The 17,570-nt window shown below is 36.4% G+C and overlaps 1 protein-coding gene across 8 annotated transcripts in view; it reads right to left on the reverse strand.

Moving 5' to 3' along the window:
• Positions 1 to 17,570, reverse strand: part of Cep350 (centrosomal protein 350) — a 138,486-nt gene that overhangs the window by 46,360 nt on the left and 74,556 nt on the right. For 5 of the 8 annotated variants that reach the window (XM_070034334.1, XM_070034335.1, XM_070034337.1 and 2 more), the window contains 6 exons: positions 16,832 to 16,968; positions 15,440 to 15,562; positions 10,276 to 10,442; positions 3,745 to 3,965; positions 2,351 to 2,535; positions 1,750 to 1,837 (listed from right to left, as the gene is read on the reverse strand). In XM_070034334.1, coding sequence (XP_069890435.1) covers positions 1,750 to 1,837; positions 2,351 to 2,535; positions 3,745 to 3,965; positions 10,276 to 10,442; positions 15,440 to 15,562; positions 16,832 to 16,968 — 921 coding nt within the window. The remainder of the gene's footprint in view (positions 1 to 1,749; positions 1,838 to 2,350; positions 2,536 to 3,744; positions 3,966 to 10,275; positions 10,443 to 15,439; positions 15,563 to 16,831; positions 16,969 to 17,570) is intronic. The other 3 variants (XM_070034336.1, XM_070034340.1, XM_070034339.1) reach the window with 1 other exon arrangement.

Below are 17,570 nucleotides of genomic sequence, written 5' to 3' on the forward strand. Positions count from 1 at the left end.
TATTTTTGTTTCCTTAAGAATATGTATGGCTGGGCACCAAAAAAATTTTTGTGTGCTTGAAAGAAAGTATTAAGAAAATATGCTAGATATAGTGGCTTATGTCTATAATTCAGCTAAGTCTGAAGGACTGTGAGGGGAAGAAAAAGGAGTTTTGACAAAACCACATAATCGAAAAAACAAATTTATATATCTAGTATTCCTTCTACTTTCCAGTGTAAAAAGTTAGTAATTTTAATTTATTTCATTTCAAGTTATTTAGGACTAAAAAGATGTAACTTTTCTCAAGAGTAAAGTTCAGACTTAAATTCATACAATCAGTGATGTTTTGTTGGTGAATTTCTTTTTAAAAAACTATGCAAGCCAGCCAGGCGTTGGTGGCTCATGCCTGTGATCCTAGCTACTCAGGAGGCTGAAATCTGAGGATCACGGTTCAGAGCCAGCCCAGGCAGGAAAGTCCATGAGACTCTTATCTCCAATTAACCACCAGAAAATCAAAAGTGGTGCTATGGCTTAAGTAGTAGAGTACTTTGCCTTGAGCTGAAGAGCTCAGGGACAGTGCCCAGGCCAAGAGTTCAAGCCCCACAACCAACAAAATAACAAAAAAAAACAAAAAAACAAAAAACACGCAATCCTGGCACCAGTGTCTCACACCTGTAATCCTAGCTACTCAAAAGGCTGAGATCTAAGGATCATGGTCCAAAGCCAGCCCAGGCAGGAAAGTCCATGAGACTCATATCCCCAATGAACCACGAGAAAACCGGAAGTGAAACGGTAGCTAAGAGTGGTAGAACACTAGCATTGAGCAAAAGAGCTCAGGGGTAGTGCCCAGACCCCAAGTTCAAGCCAACTGACAAAAAAACAAAACAAAACAAAAAAAACAAAACTATGCAAGTAATAATCTAATTATAACTCAAATAATCAAGTTCATAAATCATCTAATGTAATAGCTAGTATCTGACAATAGATCAATATGGAAAAAGAACATTTGAATATTGACCAATTACTGTGAAATACATTTAATTCCTATAACCACCATATGAAGTACAGTAAGTCTCAAAGAATTACTTAAACTAGACCATGATTATATAGTTGAAAGTGACATTGATTACTCACCGTTGTATCAAGGTCAGCTCTTTGTTTAAATTATGTATCAACCCAATCTTCCTAACAATGCTATCAAGTATGTTACTATTATCACCCTCATTTTACAGATGAGGAAACTGAGATGGAGAAAGTTTATTTGTTCACGGTTATATAAAACTCATAATTTTGTAGTAGAGTTGGAAGTTAGCCTAGGCAGGCAATCTAATAAGACTCCATAGCCTGAATTCTTAACTACCATACCACCACACTGTCTCTCCAAGATGCAAAAACGAAGTCTAGGGCCATTATGCCAAAATATTTGTCAATATGTAATTAATATGCCCTGAAACCTTAGGGAAAACAATGACTAAAAAAATTAACTCATACATTTTCTCTTCCAAATTATATTTTTAAGACATAGATTTCAAAAGATTAAAAAAGGCAGAAAATATGACTGCATATTAAATTAGCAGTGACACTACTCTAAAGTAAAAAAATACATTAGATTACCAAGATTCTCTACAATTTTAGTACTGTAGTTATAAACCATAATAAGTATCACATAACTCATATTTAAGTTGATAAGAAGAAGTGTTTAGATAAAATAATAACTTTCATAAATTAATTTGCTTTAAATCACCAAGAAAGATGTTTTTTCTAACATACCTTTTCTTGCTGTAACTTTAAAAGCAATCCACGCTGTTTCTTCCTGAGGGGGGGCATTTTATCATCCTCTCCTTTGTCTCTTAGATGTCTGCAAATAATATTTTTTATTGAGACAAAGACTAGCTTTCAAGAATTCTTGACTATGAAAAATATATAAACCAATTTGACACATTCACATGTCAAAAACAGGTATCATGTTATCAATTCATTTGTATATAATATATGTATATGCTGATTATGGTCCTTTACATCCAGAAGAACTATAGAGGAATCATATGTAAAATGAAAATAAAAATGAGTCAGTTATAGCAATCCTAGAGAAATTAAAATGTTTTGCAGGTAAGATGGAGGTCTTGAAAGTAACACAAATCGAAGATCACTGCCATAACCTGAAAGCCAAACTGATAAAATCAAATAAGATGAGGGGAGACAAGGGATGGAGTTAGGTGGGTAGAGATTGTGCTTAGAATGCCTCGAACCCTAGATTTGAACTTTAATAAACACTTATATACATGAAAACAAAAGTATCTCAAAACATAAGGCAATTCCTTTTTATGGAAGAAAATAAACAGTGATAACTATGCTTACTTAAAGAACTTACTTTTTTTGATGTTCTAGCCAGGCTAATTCAGCCTTAGTTTTTTCCTTCAAGGCCTTTTCTCGGAGCCGCAAAAGTGAAGACTGGTGAGCTGCACGCATTTCCTCTTCTTTCATATACTGTCGAACCATTTCCATAGTAAACTTAGAAAAGCTATCTTGTCCTCCTGAGAATGGCATACTCAGATCCTAAAATAGAGTTTACTTAGTTTATCATCTTCCTAACATTTTGGTAGTTAATGTTATTAAAAGAAATACACATTTATAAGTGTGCATAGCTAAGAGTGGGTGCACATGCCTATAAGACCAGCTGCTCTGAAGGCTGAGGCAGGAGAATCACTGGAGCACATGAGGTTTGAGACTGACCTGAGCAACACAGTGAGATTCAACTTCAAAAATAAATAGGTAAGTAAACAAATAAGTAAATTTACAAAGCTATAACCACATAGGAAAATACTCTTAGATAAAAACACATGAGACCAGAATTTATCTGCTTATTTATTCAGTCAATGAAATCTTAACAATGAATGTAAAATATGTGGACAGGTAGTTCATGCCTATAATACTAGTTAGTCAGGAGGCCAAGATCTAGGATGGTAATGCAAAGCCAGCCTGGGCAAGAAAGTCCATGAGACTCTTATCTCCAATTAACCACAAAAAAAGCTAGAAGCAGAGCTTTGGTTCAAGTGGTAGAGTGCTAGCCTTGAGCACAAAAGCCCAAGTCCTGAGTTCAAGTCCCATGACTAGCACTAGGGGGGAAAAAAAAAGTATTGCCCCCAGAATAAAATGGGTAAGAATTTGATCCTATTATATAAAAGACATATATGTTGGCAAGAAGAATAAATGTAAAGTTTGAAATATGAGTGTTAAAAGAATGAAGCAGAGATAAGAAGACTGATTTGGAAGCTAGCCCTGGCAAAGTTAGTGAAGTCCTATTTCAAAAACAAAATACAAACATGGCATGGCTCAAGTGGGAGGCTTTAAGTTTAATCTCTAATACTAAGAGGTGAGGGAGAGAAAGAAGGAAAGGAAGAGAGAGAGGAAGAAGGAAAGAGAGGGAGGGAGAGACAGAAAGAGAGGGAGAGAGAGACAGAAAGAGAGGGAAGGAAACAGGGAAGGAGAAAGGGAAGAAAGGAAGGAGGAAAGGAAGACAAAAAAATAAGAAAGGAGGAGAGGGGAGGGGAAGGGAGGAGAGGAGAGAGGATCAGGTGAAAAAGCTATGAAGATGTTGGCTCAGACATTCAAAAGCCTTATCTTGTTTTAAGGAATGTTTGTATTCTACTTGGAAAAAATTATAACATAAAACTGATCTTGTGGAAAGTAACTCTGATAGCTGACAACTGAGGTGAAATATAATATGTATTCTCATACTTTTGAGAATACACCTCAGCCATTTACCTCCACGGGTAAATAAGAGCACACCTTGGCAGAAGACAGTGTAGTCTTTTCTGGGGAGGCTTCTTCATCAGAGTCATCATGATGGCTTCTTTTCATTTCCATGTTAAATCTGCGATGGCTCTCAGAAGGTAATAAAGATCGAAATGATTTTTCTTCTATTTCATCTTCTGTCATGGATTCATCAAATTTCAGAGAATATTCTGTTGCAATAGAAGTTGAATCTAAAAGAGTAAGAACAAAGGAGATTTTATCATCCTGTTTTTGGTAGGTGTCCAAGTGTAGCCCTTTTTCTCATTCTGAGCTAATTCAACATAAATCCATAAAATCAATCGCAAACAATTACTAGGCAAGGAAAATAACCAAACTTCATTTTTCTTCTGAACAACAAAAACCTCAAAAACTGGGGCTGGGAAGGTGGCTCAGTAGTAGAGTGCTTGCCTTGCATGCATGAAGCCATGGGTTTGATTCCTCAGCACCATATAAGCAGAAAAAGCCAGCAGTACACATACACACACACACACACACACACACGCATGCACGCACGCACACACACACCTCAAAAACTACCCAGAAATAAAAGGATGAGAAACATGATCAAAAGTTAATGCATTTCATATTTTAAAAGTTAATTCATTTCATATTTAAAAAGCTCTTTCTAACCAATTAGAAAAATCACTACTACACTATAGAAAGAGGAAATGATTATAACCAGATACTTCACAAAGAAAACAGAAGCAAACAATTCTATACAATTCCTTTAGCATTAGAGTTATAATTTTTACTCAAAATAACACTTTCTAATGTTTCCTATGTCAGCTCTCTCTTCTCCTTATGATAGGTCATCTAGCTGTCAATTTGACTAGACTGATACTTAAAATTGGTAAAGTAAACCTCTGGGTGTGGCTACAAGGGTATTTACAAAGAAGAAGGACATTTGGGTCAGCAAACTGAGTGAGAAAGACCTGTGGGAGGCATTGTCCAATAGGCTGGGAGTCTAGATATAGAAAAAAGAAAAAGGGAAAACTTGTAAGATCACAGGTCTTCAATTGCAGATTTGCACCTGCTACTCTCCAGGGAGCCTTCAGTACCATACTGAAGCTGTCTCATTGGTCCTTATTCTGAGGCTTCCAGATTCTTTATCTGAGCAGGTTTCACTGCTTGCCAGCCTGCAGATGGCTACTGTGGACTATGTGTCCACTAAATGGATAAGCCAATCTAATAATACTCTCATATTCATATATATATATATATCCATAAATACATATATTCATATGTATATATATATATATATATATATATATATATATATATATCCTATTGGTTCTGTTCCTCTAAAGAACTTTACTTAATACACCTCTTCAACATGGTTATGCCACATATCTGTAATACAATCAGATTCATTATTCACAGTTATATTCCACCCTGGGATTCCCCAAATCCTTGTTGATATGTGTGTATATGCTTAGTTCATATACATTAAAATTGTCTTTGTAATACACAGGGCTTGAGAAATGTATAGCAGTATATAGAAAATATAAATGCCATAACTGTTGCTCCATTCTAAAAGTGTATCCCTCCTATGGTCAACTACTTCATTTTCCACCATTTGCCTGGAAATCAATGTTTTCTACCTTTATAATTTTCCCTTTCCCCAAATGTCATAAATACAGAATCATACAAAAAATAACCTTTTGAGAGTTCTTCACTTGGTAAAATCCATTTAATGTATCCATGGTATCGCAAGAATCAATAGATTTTGTTGTTGTTGTTGTTTTGTCAGCCATGAGCCTGAACTCTGGGCCTGGGCACTGTCCTATAGCTCTTCAGCTCAAGGCTAGCGCTCTACCACTTGAGCCATAGCACCACTTCCAGCTTTTTCTGCTTATGTGGTGCTGAGGAATTGAACCCAGGGCCTCATGCATGCAAGGCAAGCACTCTACCACCTTCCCAGCCCGTTGTTGTTTTTTAGATTAAGGTTTTACTATGTTGCCAAAGATGACCTTATACTCTCTGTGTTGCCCACACTGGCCTTGAACTCACAATCTGCCTGTCTAAACCCCCAAGTGCTGGAATTACAGGAATGTATTACCACACCCAGCAGCTGTTCCTTTTAATAATATTTCACTATATGGAATGAAATGCTGTCCTCCTTGGTTGTATCCAGTTTTTAGCAATTAGTTATAAACATTAGTCTAGTTTTTAATGTGGACATAAAGTTTGAAATCACTGGGCAAATGCCTAGACATGTGATTGCGGGTCACCTGATAAGTCTTGTGAGACACTATAAAACTCTTCCATAGTGGCCACACCATTTTGCATCCTCACTAGCAATGAATGCAAGCCCTGGTTGCTCTGCATCCCTGATATCCAATTGTTATTGTCTGGAGGTTTTTTAGGTTTTAACCTTTCTAATAGGTATAGTGTGATATGGCATATTGTGGTCTCTGTGTAATTTTTCTTTTCCTTTTTTTTTTGAGAGTCTATATTGCCCAGGCTGATCTCAGATCTCCTGAGTTCAAGCGATCTTCTAGCCTTAAGTCTCCTGAGTGCTGGAAGTATATGCCCACTAGGCCTGATCTTGCATGGTGATTTTGTTGTTGTTGTTATATCTATTTATTATCGTTAAGTAGATGTACAAAGGGAATTTAATTCACATGTCAGTTTGTGAGTACAATGAATTTTGATAAATGTCACCCCTTTGATAATTCTCCTCTACCTCTCCCCACTTATTTCAATTTACCTACTTCCATTTTCACATAGAATAGATGTTTTAAACTCATGTTACAACTGAATTGACCCAGCTATTTGGTAAAGTTATCTAAGCTGATCTGTGTAAATGTGAACACCAGCTGAAAGTCAGTGAAAGGTTGATAGGTCTTTAACTTTTCCTAGTCCAGAAAAGGAGAAAGCAAAAGAAACTAGAAAATGATGGGTAAAAGAACAGCCAAGCAGTGGAACAATCAACAGCCGACTTCTAAGTACCAAACACAATGCTTAATTTAACAGCAACTCCTCTCTGTCCTGAGTTCTTCTAAAATAAAAAAATACTGAGTGGAAACAAGATGAAAATTAAGAAAAAGTTTCCTTCAAAGCTAAAAATGAAAACAGCAGCACCTAACGCACTATTCATAGATTAGTTGCTATGTAAAAAATTACTTTTATCCTGAAGTTTTATAGACAGACATTAATGCTAACATTTAATATAAAGCAAAAGAAAGATTTTTGGGAAAATGTGTGTACTTGTTCCATTTTACTTCATTGTAAGCATGGAACAAAAAAATCTCCGCCGCCACCCCCTCAGGGCCTGGGCATGGTCCCTGAGCTTCTTTTGCTCAAGGCTAGCACTCTATCACTTGAGCCACAGCACCACTTCTAGCTTTTCTGATTATGTGGTAGTCAGGAATTGAACCCAGGGCTTCATGCATGGTAGGCAAGCACTCTTACTACTAAATCACATTTCCAGTCCTACAATCTTATTTTTCTTCCTTGAAAAGGTAAACTTTCTTAAGGCGACTCAAGGAAGGGGTGGCAGTAACCCATTTGTACAACTAATTATAACAACAACAATAATAATAAAATAAAGAGCTGTCTTAAGAAATAAAAAAGTAGACTTTCCTATTACTTTAAAATTTTTTATTGTTATTATAAAGGTGATATATAAAGGGTTTACAGTTACCATAGGTCAGATAAAGAGTACATTTCTTTTTGGGCAGTGTTATCCCTTCCCTTGCTTTCTCAGTTTTTTCCTTATTACTCTTTGTAGGGCAAAACAATGTAGATTGAAGCATGGACCATTCATTGGAGCAATACTGATGTATAGTCATGCATGGATTGAGGAATACATAATAGGAAGCATTTCTAAAACATGTATAGCTATAATTTTGTGTAAATTAAACTCTAAAATAAAAATTTCTTTCATGGGAAGGTGGCTCAGTGGTTAAAGCGCTTGCCTAACATGCCTGAGGCCCTGGGTTCGATTCCTCAGCACCACATAAGCAAAAAGAAAAAAGCCGGAAGTGGCGCTGTGGCTCAAGTGGTAGAGCACTAGCTTTGAGCTGAAGAGCTGAGGGACAGTGCCCAAGCCCAGAGTTCAGGCCCCATGACCGGACCCAAAAAAAAAAAAAAAAAAAATTTCTTTCATGACAAAAAAACACACAAAATGAATGACATATATATTTAGTGTTATTGGTAAATTAAGACATCAGTATATTAAAATAAAGAAAGAAAGATTATGCAATTGTGCAGTACTGTTGTTTTTGCTTTGGGATTTTTTCCTTTAGGGGAGTAAAGGTGGAGATACAGAAAGGGAGGGAGGGAGGGTGAACTAATACAATCACGCTATTCAGTATACACTATGTGGAAAATGACCTATGTAAACTGTGGGCAAGGATGGGAGGGAGCAACTAAGGGAAAGGAAAGGAAGAGGTGACACTGTGTGAAAAAAAGAATGTACTTATTACCTGACTTATGGAATGATAACCCCTCTGTATAACACCTTAATAATAACAATAAAATTATTAAATTTAAAGAAATTTTGCAACTATGAATTACTGTCAATTATGGGGTATTTATTAAATAGGGCAACAGTTTAAAAAAAATCACACAAATATGAAAATACCACAGTTATAAAGCATCCTTTTCAATTTTATATCACTCCATAACATTTATCTCTTAGGACCTTATTTCAAAAGTAGTTAAACCAATTTTTGGGGTGTGGAGGTCTGGTCATGGGGCCTGAACTCTGGGTCTGGGCACTGATCCCTCAGCTCTTCAGCTCAAGGCTAGCATGCTACCACCTGAACCATAGCACCACTTCCAGCTTTTTATTTTTCTGCTTATGTGGTGCTGAGGAATCAAACCCATGGCCTCATGCATGCAAAGCAAGCGCTCTACCACTGAGTCATCTTCCCAGCCCCAACGTTAAACCAATTTTTAACTTCCCCTATTATAAAAACAGATTTTCTATTGCAATTTAATTTTGTGGTTTCATATTACTACCTTATCTACAACAATTTAATATTAGTGCATAGTTGATGATAAATATTTGTAGCATGAATGGACATATAGCAATATATGACAAGAAATTACCTGGTAATCTTTCTTGCCTACACAGAAAATCTTTTTTAAGTTAAGGCAAAATGATCAAAGTAACTACAAAGAGGATAATAACCAAATAACCAAAGAGGATAATAATTTGAGCTTCAAAGGAGGTTTCAGTATCAGAAGGCAATACAAGAAAGAAATGCCTGTCTAGGAAATATGAGTTGAGACTATGGTAAAAGACATACTCCCGCACAAATAATTTACAATCTATAAAGCAACATGAATTCACTTTATAATGATCTAAAGTAAGTAAATATTATAGGGGATTTAACCCTTGAAAAAAATTGAACACTTGAAAATTTAATTCAGACAGAATTTATCAGGTACAATTTGAGCAGTAATTTGTTATTCTAGAATCTTGAAGTAAAAGATGACAAAGTTTGACTGCACTGTGATTTTGATGCTCATTTGTTTGATAACATAGGATGTTGAAGAACCTAGGGCCTCACACTCTTGGCTTTTTCATTTAAGGTTAGTGCTCTGCAATTTGAGCCACACGGCTCGTTACAGTGTGTTGGTGGTTAATTGGAGATAAAGGTCTCATGGATTTGTTTGCCTAGGCTGGCTTCAAACCTCAAGTCTCAGAACTAAACCACTAGCACCTGGCATTTAATTCTGTTATCTCAGGGAGATCACTGGATTATATGCTCTTGAATCTAGAAAATCTCTAGGCAGTAAATTGGGACAGTTGTACTATCTATCTCATTAGTTTCTAATCTCTCATAAGTTAACATCTCTTACTGCCCAACATACAATATTTTTTAAAAGTTATTTATCTGCTATTTTAATTATTTTAAGAAGTAACTCTGGTCTCTGCTCCTCCATAATGATTAGTAGTCCAAATAATTTAATATTGTTTAAAGAAGTTACATAAATTAGTCATAGTTCATGACATTTCTAAATAGTCACTTGATAATTATTTATTCTTTGCTATTGGAAGCCTGGCACTATGGTAAATGCTTGAGATACAACCATAAATAAGCCACCCATACGTTATTAACTATCATAATATTCAGACATTATTGATAATTAAATTTACCCTCTATTAGTACTTTAATTACAAGTACCATTATTAATGACATAAAATTTAGCAGAGGTTAAATTTATCTTATAGGACAAACTTAATAATAATAATTTCTCTATTACTTTCCTATATTCTTTATTTTCCCATTATATGGAAGTTGACTTCATCAGGACTGACTCCAAAAGTTATTTGCTAGCTGATAACAAGAATCCCCTTTCCTCAGTTATACACAAGTAATTGTGTGTGTGTGTGTGTGTGTGTGTGTGTGTGTGTGTGTGTGTGTGTGTGTGTGTGTGTGTGTGTGTGTGTGTGTGTGTGTGTGTGTGTGTGTGTGTGTGTGTGTGTGTGTGTGTGTGTGTGTGTGTGTGTGTGTGTGTGTGTGTAGTGTGTATAAGGAAACTTACCTTTCTCATCAGGAAGAGATGGAATGCTATCACTTTGCAAAGAATCATCTGCAGCAGTCTGAAGATGTTCATCAATGGAACTCTCCATCTTTTCACCATGAAATTTCTTGTCATTTTCCTTACAAGATGGAACTGAAGGACTTTCTTGAAAGCTGCTACCACTACTTCTATTTTATGGGTATTATGGAAATAAACATATAGAAAAGCAATTAAGGATCATAATTTCAAAATAAACTTATCTGACCAAAGGACTGCTCCTTATGATCAACATTTGAAATAAAAATGTAATATAAAACACAAAAAATCTAAGTAGACAAAAGTCTGATAATAAACCATTTTTAAAAGCTAAGTATAAGAGGAAAAGCTAAGTATAAGGAAGTTGCAATCAAGACAATCTTAGCAGTTAACCACTGCTAGAACTATCACTATCCACGCTGCTCCTCCCTCTTGATCTCCTTCAATTCAAAGTCAAACTGGGAAAGATGGCATCTATTCATAATTCCATTTTCTTTACTTAACACTAAATTCATCATAATCTGATTCCATTGGAATTATTATACTGGATCTGTTCTTCAAAAACGCTAAATCCCTAAATGCAAAATTCAATAGATATATTTTTGTAACATTACATGATGTTGATCTTTATATTAAAAGATCTTGCTAGCCAGGTGCCGGTGGCTCACTCTTGTAATCCCAGCTACTCACAAACTGAGATCTGAGGATCATGGTTTAGGGCTAAACCTAGGCAGGAAAGTCTATGAGACACAACTCTAATCACCAAAAAAAGCCAGAAACAGAGCTATGGCTCAAATGGAAGAGTAAAAAGCTCAGGGACAGTGCCCAGGCACAAAAAAAACAAAGCATACTCAAAACTACTTGATTCAAGTTTTGAGGCCTCTGTACATGCCTGTCTCATCCTTCCCTCCATCCTTTTCTCCCTTACCACTTAGTGAAGTACTACTTGGAGACTTAGTTCTGTAAAGTCTTCCTTGACTCTTCCCCAGCCCTATATTCACTGTATTTAGAAGAACATAATCCAATTGACTGATTTAATAAATATTTTTGAAAGGATATATATTATAATAAAGCTATAGGAAAACACTGAAGGGATATTTAAAGTACCCTAGAGTACCAAAGCTCTTTTTTCTGGACTGGCATATGAAAGTATTATCAGAGTAAAAGCCTGACAGAAATATCATGTGGGGCTGGGAAAGTAGCTCAGTGGTAGAGCGCTTGCCTTGCATGCCTGAGGCCCTGGGTTCGATTCCTCAGCACCACATAAGCAAAAAGAAAAAAGCTGAAAGTGGCGCTGTTGGTTCAAGTGGTAGAGCGCTAGCCTTGAGCTGAAGAGCTGAGGGACAGCGCCCAGGCCCAGAGTTCAGGCCCCACAACCGGACCCAAAAAAAAAAAAAAAAAAGAAATATCATGTGGGTACTTCTACTTGTAAACACATGAGACATGAAAACACAAATCCACACAAAAAACTTGTACATGAACATGCAGTATAATTCATAATAGCCAAAAGGTAGAAATGACCCAACTGTCCATAAACTGATGAACACATTAAAAAATATGGTATATTTATACAACAGAGCATCATTTGGCCATAAAAATGAAGCAGTATATAGACTACTATAAGCCCCAGAAACAGTGTGCTAAGAGTACAATAACTTCTCTGTATATCATCTTTATAATAAAAACTTTAAAAAAAGAATACATACTGCATATTTATACAAAAACCTAAAATAGATATAATCTATTGAGGACAGAAAGTAGATTAGTGGTTATGGTGGTAATAGTGCAGGGAAGGAAGTCACTGTTTATTAAAATTGTGGGTATTTTTTAGTAGTAAAAATAAATGAAGCTATAGGTGGACACTGTGGCACATGTGTTATCCCATCGTCTCAGGAAATGTAGACAGGAGGACTACAAGCTGGAGGCCAGTTTGGGGAAACTAATCAAGACCTTCTCTCTGAAGCAAAGTATTATTTTGAAAAAGACTGGAGGCCTATTTCAAGTAGTAGACCATTTGCCTAGCATGCATAAGATCCTAAGTTGAACCCCTAGTGCGAGTCTGCGTGCACGCGTGCGTGTGTGTGTGTGTGTGTGTGTGTGTGTGTGTGTGTGCAGAGAAGAAAAGAAAGCCGTGTGTGTGTGTGTGTGTGTGTGTGTGTGTGTGTGTGCAGAGAAGAAAAGAAAGCCCTCAAAGAAATTAAAATCCAGAGTTCATGAACAAGTACAGAAAAAGTACACACAAGGTAGTCAAGAGAGCCACAGTTATATTACAGAGTGCTGTAGAAAACCATTGAAAATATATTTGAAGCATACTAGGGTAACACAATTTGGTTGGTTTTTGGCTTTTGTTTTGGGTTTTTTTCCCCCCAGTACTGGCATTTGAATTCAAAACCTCATTCTTGCTAGGCAGGTGCTCTATTACTTGAGCCACAAAGCAATTCTTTTTCTCTTTGGTTACTTTAGAGATAGTGTCTCAAGTTTTTGCTCTGACCAGACTAGAATATCCTACTTTTCCTGCATAGCTGAGAGGACATTCTACCTTTTTGTGAAAATTGAGATGGAGTTGTTTTTGCTCAGAGTTGGCCTTGAACTTTGCTGTCTCTATTTTTTCGATCTGTAATTCCTAAGAATCTGAGATTAAAGGCACAAGCCATCCCAGTACAGCCTAGCCCAACACTAATCCTTGAAGAGCAAATAAAGGTAAACTAAATGAAATATGCAGAAAGGGGTAGAAAGAAGGTACATATAATAAAAGACAGCAAAGTTCTTTTCAGGAATTAGAAGTCAAAATTAATATGAAGAGAGAATTATTAGACTGGGGATGTGGATCAGTGGTAGAACACTTGCCTTGCTTACATGAAGACCTGGGTTCAATTCCCAACACCAACAAATAAACACAAACAAAGAGGAGAGGAGACTAGAGGAGAAAAGAGAGGGAAGGGAGAAAAGAGAAAAGGAGAGAGATGTTTAAAAGATAGAAGTGAAAAAAAAAAAAAAAAGAAGTGAGCCACCAGCGGCTCACACCTATAATCCTAGCTACTCAGGAGGCTAAGATCTAAGAATGGTGGTTCGAAGCCAGCCTGGGCAGGAAAGTTCATGAGACACTTATCTCCAATTAATCACAGAAAAATCTGGAAGTGGTGCTGTGGCTCAAGTGGTAGAGTGCTACTAGTCTTGAGCTAAAGGAGGTTAGGGACAGTGCTCAGACCCAGAGTTCAAGCCCCAGGACTGGCAAAGAGAGGAGGAGGGGGAGGGAGGAGTGGAGACCAATGAATCATAAAGAATTCTTTTAAGTTATCCTAAATCATTTGGATTACATCTTAAATGGTTTGAAAGAATACTGAAGTTTTAAACATGTGAATAACTAAACTGGCTATAAATTTCAGAACAAACTGATTACCATGTAGATAATCAATAGAGAACAGAAAGGGAAAGAACAGAGGGTGAAGAGATCTATTAGGAGTCCAATACAGTAATCTAGTGGCTTAAATGAGTTATCAGTGAAAATAGCTTTTGGTAAAGCTTAAGTAAAAGTCATAGAATTTCATATACACAGGTGTCTGACAGTACTCAATACTTGTTAGTATTTATCACACTATTTCATGATTTTGAATTTTACAATTTTTAAAGTGAGATTCATTATGCTTGACAATGTGGGTAATCTACCTATAAAAATGCTAGGACATACTCTTTAAAATCTAATCTAGGGCTAGGAATCAGGCTTAGTGGTAGAATGCTAGCCTGGCATTCATGAAGAGACCTGGGTTTGATTCCTCAATATCACATAAAGAGAAAAAGCTGAAAGTGGCACTATGGCTCAAGTAGTAGAGTGCTAGCCTTGAGCAGAAGCAGCTCAGGGACAGTGCCCAGTCCCTTAGTTCAAGCCCCAGGACCGACACACACACACAAAATCTAATCTAAAGGCAAACCGTAATTGAGAACTACAGATACTAAATTGTGCCAAGAAGCAGTGACAAACTATTCAATATTATTCATAATGGTTTAAATTACTACAAGGTAATGTCAAGAAATATTGATGAGCCAGGTGTTGGTAGTTTGCATCTGTAATCAGAGCTACTTAAGAGGCTAAGATGTGAGAATCACAGTTCAAAGCCAATCTAGGCAGACAAATCCTAAAGATTGTTATCTTTAATTAACTAGCTAAAAAAAAAAAAAAAGCCAGAAGTGGAGATGCGGCCCAAGCAGTAGAGTGCCAGCAGAGAACACAAAAGTTAAGCAAGAGCATGAGGCCCTAGTTCAAGTACCAGTACTGGCACAAGAAAAAAAAAAAAAGAGGAGAGGAAAAGGGAAAGAGGAGTGAGAAGAGCAGGAGTGGGATAGAGATTCTGATGAAGCAGGGAAAAGTTATATGTCTGTAATTTCAGGTACTTGAGAGACTGCGGCAGTATTAGCAAGTTGAAGGCCAGCCTGACCAACATAGTGAAACCCTCATTTCATGAAAAAATAAACAACAATATACATGTTAGCAAAAAAAAAAAAAAAGTGCAGTGAACACAGGCTTTGGAACTAGATAAATCAAGGTTCAATTTTGTATCACTACCATGTGATGTTAGGTGAATTTCTTAACCTCTCCACAAGTATCTAATTCCCTAATCTGTAAAATTAGTATGCAAAAAAATTAGTATGAAATGCCTTGGTAGACTGCTGTGACAATTAAAGAAAAGATGATATATGATTAAGTAACTAGGCTCTCAAGCAACAGTGACTGTATTATTATTACAAACTATTTTAAACAATGGCTAATTAAACAGGGGAACCAGGAAGTGGAGGTGTGGCCCAAGTGGTAGAATTCCAGTTTTGAGTGAAAAATGGGGAAAGCCAGCCAGCACTCTGAAGGGTTCCAGACATTGGTGGCTCATCCCTGTTGATCCTAGCTACTCAGAAGGCTGAGATAGAAGGATCTACATTCAAAGCCAGCCCAGGCAATTATCCCCAATTAACCACTAAAATGCCAGAAATGGAGCTGTGGCTCAAGGGAAAGATTGCTAGTCTTAAGCATAAAAGCTCAGGGACAGTGAGTGCTCAGGTCCAACAGTATTAGCAGCAACAACAACAAAAAAGTCAAGGACAAGCAATGTTTACACTATATGTCAGAGTTTATCAAACTGTATTGATAAAAACTGTTCACCTTCGATCATGACTCTTGTATCTTGAAGACTCAGAATAGTTATCATATGAAGGGGAATATTTCTGATGCTTTGAATCAATGGTTCCTCCTTTACTCTGAGAGACTGAAACAGACTGACTTATCCTACAAAGAAAAAATTTTAAATACAATTAAACATTCAGCACCAATAAGAGAAAGGTTTTAAAGACTGTTTAACAATAAAACCAGAAAAAATCTTGAATGCATTATGAACTGATAAATTATGAACTGTATTAGAAAGCATTTGAGAGTAAAAGACATTCAATAGAAAAAAAAACACAAAAATAATATATATTTTTTTTGTTTGTTTTTTTGTCCGGTCGTGTGGCCTCAACTCTGGGCCTGGACGCTGTCCTTCAGCTCTTCAGGTCAAGGTAGTGCTCTACCACTTGAGCCACAGCGCCACTTCCGGTTTTTTTTTTCTTTTTTGCTTATGTGATGCTGAGGAATCGAACCCAGGGCCTCATGCATGCAAGGCAAGCACTCTACTACTGAGCCACCTTCCCAGCCCCCAAAATAATATTTCTTAAGGGAAATAAACACATCATCACTCCTGATATCAATGGATATAAATCAATTAAAATTTATGATCAAGAAATGTTGAAATATACACAAACTGGTCACTGGTGGCTTTAGTATTACTTGGGAGAGGCTGACATTGGGAGGATCATGGTTCAATGTCAGCCTCGGAAAAAAGTCTGGAAAACTTCATCTTCAATATAACTAGCAAAAAGCCAAGCTGGAGACATAGTTCAAGTGGTAGTTAAGCTCTGAACTCAAATCCCAAGAGAGAAAAATGGGCTGAAAACTACATACACAAATATGATCATGTCACCCAGTTCTGTCTGAAAACTTCTTTAATAACTTTTCGTTGTTCTTAAATTAAACTCCAAAATCCTAGTCTGCCAGGTCTTACACTGATACATCAGGTCAGACCATTCTCAAAACTCTGCTGTCTCCCACCAATCACATTGGTCTTTTTTGTCTTTTTTTTTTTTTTAATGTGTCATGTTCCTCTTCCTTCAGTCCTTTCAATCTGTCTACTCTTTCCCTCCCTTACATCACTGATTGATTCCTTATCTACTAACTCTCACTGTAAGCTTTACTTCTTCTTTTCTTCCTCTTTAACTCCTACTCTGACCTCCTTGCATCCACAGGCTATTCAGACTCCAGTTGTATATCTGAGACATGGGTTTCTTTCATAACACTTATTCCTGTTTGTAAGTGTTAACTCACTTAACTGAATATGTGCCTAATGTTTATCTTCCCTATTGAACTATATATCTATATACAATTGTCTTGCCAGTATGCCCAGAATGGCTAAGACATAAAAGATACTTCATTATATTATTTGCTGAATGAATGAACACTAACCTGTCTGATTCAGCTCTGGTTCTAAGCTGTTTCATGAAGTCTGGAAGGTGGTGCCGCTGGTGGTCATACAGTGTCACTAGGGGAGCTCCAGAAGAAGTGATGGCATCTGAGATATGAGTTCGAGTTAATTCTGCCATCTAAATATAAATGCAGAAAAGAGAAAGAGATGGAAAAAGACAATGCCAGAGTAGAACTGAGAAGAAATACAGTATTTATCAAAGCTCACTGGATCAAAAGCAAGCAAATTCTGGTACTAATATGAAATGTTATGGGCAAGTTTTAGCCTTTTGTGAGTCCCAACAGGTTCATCTTATAAAATTCAAGGCTTAAATACATAATTTTTAATGTTTTACCAATTATACCAATCTAAAAAGTCTTCCTTTAATAATCAATTCAATTAGCTCTTCTTTTACAAATCTTCTCTGAGTAAACAATAGTGAAACATATTTGCCTTATTCATAATCACTTTTACAACTATTACATGCATTATGCATTTGGTATTATTCAATTAATACTTAAGTTATATTCATTCTACTGATGACTTAAAAGTGTTTTTGAAATCTTTTGTTAATATTTCCACATTAAAATTTTGAGAAAGGAGACTCAAGAAGATAAAATTAAAATTAAAAATGACTTTAAAAAAAAGCATAAAGGGAAGCTATCAAAGGGTATGAGTGGTTCATGCTACTTGGAGCTACTTGGGAGATTGAAGCTGTTGGGTTGAGGTTTAAGACCAGCC

This window comes from Dipodomys merriami, unplaced genomic scaffold (assembly GCF_024711535.1).
Source record: "Dipodomys merriami isolate MVZ:Mamm:240054 unplaced genomic scaffold, mDipMer1.0.p SCAF_24, whole genome shotgun sequence".
In the NCBI taxonomy this organism is placed as follows: domain Eukaryota; kingdom Metazoa; phylum Chordata; class Mammalia; order Rodentia; family Heteromyidae; genus Dipodomys; species Dipodomys merriami.